This window comes from Chionomys nivalis, chromosome 25 (assembly GCF_950005125.1).
Source record: "Chionomys nivalis chromosome 25, mChiNiv1.1, whole genome shotgun sequence".
NCBI lineage: Eukaryota > Metazoa > Chordata > Mammalia > Rodentia > Cricetidae > Chionomys > Chionomys nivalis.
The window spans coordinates 27,381,800-27,385,102 of NC_080110.1; the positions used below are offsets into that span (position 1 = coordinate 27,381,800).

The 3,303-nt window shown below is 37.2% G+C and overlaps 1 protein-coding gene across 1 annotated transcript; it reads left to right on the plus strand.

Annotated features, from left to right (window-relative positions):
• Positions 1-562: 562 nt before the first annotated feature.
• Positions 563-1,537, plus strand: LOC130866629 (olfactory receptor 9K2). The gene has a single exon (XM_057758209.1). It carries the CDS (start codon positions 596-598, stop codon positions 1,535-1,537), a length of 942 nt encoding a protein of 313 aa, XP_057614192.1. The 5' UTR covers positions 563-595.
• The last annotated feature ends 1,766 nt before the right edge of the window (positions 1,538-3,303 follow it).

Consider the following 3,303-nt stretch of genomic DNA (forward strand, 5'->3'; position numbering starts at 1 on the left):
GACATACCCTAGGATAGGTATTAATTTTTTCTACACTTAATTATATATTAGTTTTAGGACCTCAGTTAGATTAGCAAGTGCCAGACCCTGGGTTCAGTCTTTTCAGCTTCAAGAAAAGAAGACAATATTAAAAAAAAAATCCATTTTGATATCTATTGAATCTCTAAGTTAAAACTTGAAGCCTTGTGAAATTTGAATACTAAAGCCTACAATATCTCTAAAACAAGACTTAAACATCTTCCTGAATGTCATTTCTTAAAATATGGATATTTCCATTTTAATATCACTTCCTAATATTGAAGTCATTATGTAAATAGAAAGAGAAATATGTAAAACAGTGACAACTAAAAGACCAGAGTCATCAAATGCAGAGTAAAGGCCTAATTCTGCCACTTTGGGAACGGGAAATAAAAGCAACATTTGAATTCTGGTCACTTGTGTGAATTCAGCTTGTCATTGTATTCCTATGAAGTGCAAAATAAAAATGCTGATATAACACTTTTGTAAACTCCTGTACTGTAGCAGCTGCTTGTAACACTAAGATCAAGCTAAGAGTTTGTTTATTTTGCCTTATGCCTCTCATCAGATCTCCTCCATGGGTGACAGGGGAGCAAGCAATCACTCAGGAGTGACTGACTTCATCCTTGTAGGCTTCAGGGTCGGCCCTGAGCTTCATCTTCTCCTCTTCCTGCTCTTTCTGCTTGTGTATGCCATGATCCTTCTAGGAAACCTTGGGATGATGACCATTATTTTGACTGATCCCCGGCTGAACACACCAATGTATTTCTTCCTAGGCAACCTCTCCTTCATTGACCTCTTCTATTCATCTGTTATCGCGCCGAAGGCTATGAGCAACTTTTGGACCGAGACCAAGTCCATCTCGTTTGCAGGCTGCGTGGCCCAGATCTTTCTCTTTGCACTCTTCATTGTGGCAGAAGGATTTCTCCTGGCAGCCATGGCCTATGATCGTTTCATCGCCATCTGCAACCCACTCCTGTACTCTGTTCACATGTCCACACGCCTGTGTGCCCAGCTGGTGGCAGGCTCGTACTTCTGTGGCTGCATCAGCTCTGTTCTCCAGACCAGCATGACATTTACTTTATCCTTTTGTGCTTCTCGGGCTGTTGACCACTTTTACTGCGATAGTCGTCCGCTTCAGAGACTCTCCTGTTCTGACCTTTTCATACACAAAATAGTATCTTTTTCCTTAGCTGGCATCATTATCTTACCAACAGTCATAGTCATTCTTGTTTCTTACATGTACATTGTGTCCACCGTGCTAAAGATACACTCCACGGAGGGAAGGAAGAAGGCCTTCTCCACTTGCAGCTCTCACCTGGGTGTTGTGAGTGTGCTCTACGGTGCTGTCTTCTTCATGTATCTCACCCCTGACAGATTCCCTGAACTGAGCAAGCTGGCTTCCTTGTGCTACTCCCTAGTCACACCGATGCTGAACCCTCTGATTTACTCTCTGAGGAACAAAGATGTCAAAGATGCTCTAAGCAAACTTCTAGACAAGAAAAAATCCATTCTTTGATTTTCTCCTGTTCCACTAGTAGTGTTTTGAATATTGGTTTCATACTTCTTGTTGCCAATGCCGAGTTTTTCTCCTATATGTAATAACAATGTTATTAGTAGCCTGATGTATACAATGCATCTTTGTGACATCTTGTCCGTCTTGTAATCCTTAAATTCTTGCACATGTGAACGTCCTGGAAATAACAGAAGCTTTTATCCATCATCCCTTCTTCCCATATCTGACAAAATTTTGCGTAATAATTATGTTTCATAGTCTTTAAAATGCTTTAATTTTAATTTTACTGTATTTATTAAGTAGCTTTTGATCTAATATTGACCCTATCTAAAATTTTTATTTCCCTTCTACACACAATCTGGATAATCCACAAAGTGACAGATTTTATTTTCAAGAATACACTGGCTATTTGTTTTTCATTGTTATTAATGTATTAAGTGATTATCAAACCAGTGTGATAAGTACTTTCCATGTATTCTACATAGAAGTAATAATTATAGCAAAGAAGCTGTACGTAACCTCAGTATATACACTAACTTGAAAATTTCTCTGAGAATGCCACACATTGTGGAGTCCTTTGAGCCACACAAAACACAAATCTGAATACACAGACCTAACTTGGAAGATGAAGCACTGTCAAGTTTTGATTACTGATTACCTCAATTTATCCTGTGTTAATTATTTTTGGGGGTATTTAATAAATATATAGAAGTAGCTGAACCACCGAAATAGAATGTTTTCTAAGATGTATTTCTCTAGCTCTCTTTCTATGTTTGTTTATGTCATAAATTTTATTTAATGCATTTTAGCACATTTTAGTATCATGATAGCCATAATAATAAATCACTTTATTCTTTAAGAAGTTCAGGGGGCTGGAGAGATGGCTCAGTAGTTAAGAGCTTTGCCTGCTCTTCCAAAGGTCCTGAGTTCAATTCCCAGCAACCACATGGTGGCTCACAACCATCTGTAGTGAGGTCTGGTGCCCTGTTCTGGCCTTCAGGCATATACACAGACAGAACATTGTATACATAATAAATAAATATTTAAAAAAAAAAGAAGTTCACAATATAGTATATGAGTCAAATCTTTGGGAAATCAATTCAAAATCAAAGGCTGTGTGCCAAAGATGCTCTCTGAGATCCCATTGTGAGATGGATGAGGGATTAAGGTTGGTAAGCATGGATACTTTTCTTGGGCTCTGAGGAAAATGGATTTTAAAGGTATAGAGTTGGAGGTAGGGAGACTGATGCTGTGGCTAATGCTGGTGGTGTGAGCTTAAACTTTACTTATGTTTCTGAGGAAAAGGTACATCTTTAAAACCATGATTAGCAAATAAAAACAAAAGTTAAAGAACTAGTGAGTCAAGACTATGTGAAAAGAGATGTTCTCCCATTTTAAAACTAGAATCAATGTTGATGGAGATTGTCTAAGCAGAAAAGTCAATGGGAAGAACTAAGTTAAGGATGTACCTGCCCAATCCATCAGATCCATGGTGTGATCTTCAGCATCAGTAATAAAAATAAATTAAAGGGTTTAATGTAAGTTTTATAATTATAATGTTTAGGACGATCTATAGCCAACATCGTCCTTAATGATAAAAACTTGAAGCTTCCCTGATGTAATTATTAACAATGCTACAATGTCATACTGTAACATATATGTTTAAGTTTGTAATAAAATTCTAGATGATATAATGAGATAGCTGGAAACAAATGTTTTGTAGCATAATTGTATAACTTAAAATTTTTATGTTGAAGCTTGTGGTGGTT

Excerpts from the sequence above, each read along its gene's own strand:
- LOC130866629 (XM_057758209.1), top strand. The coding sequence starts at position 596 with ATGGGTGACAGGGGAGCAAGCAATCACTCAGGAGTGACTGACTTCATC.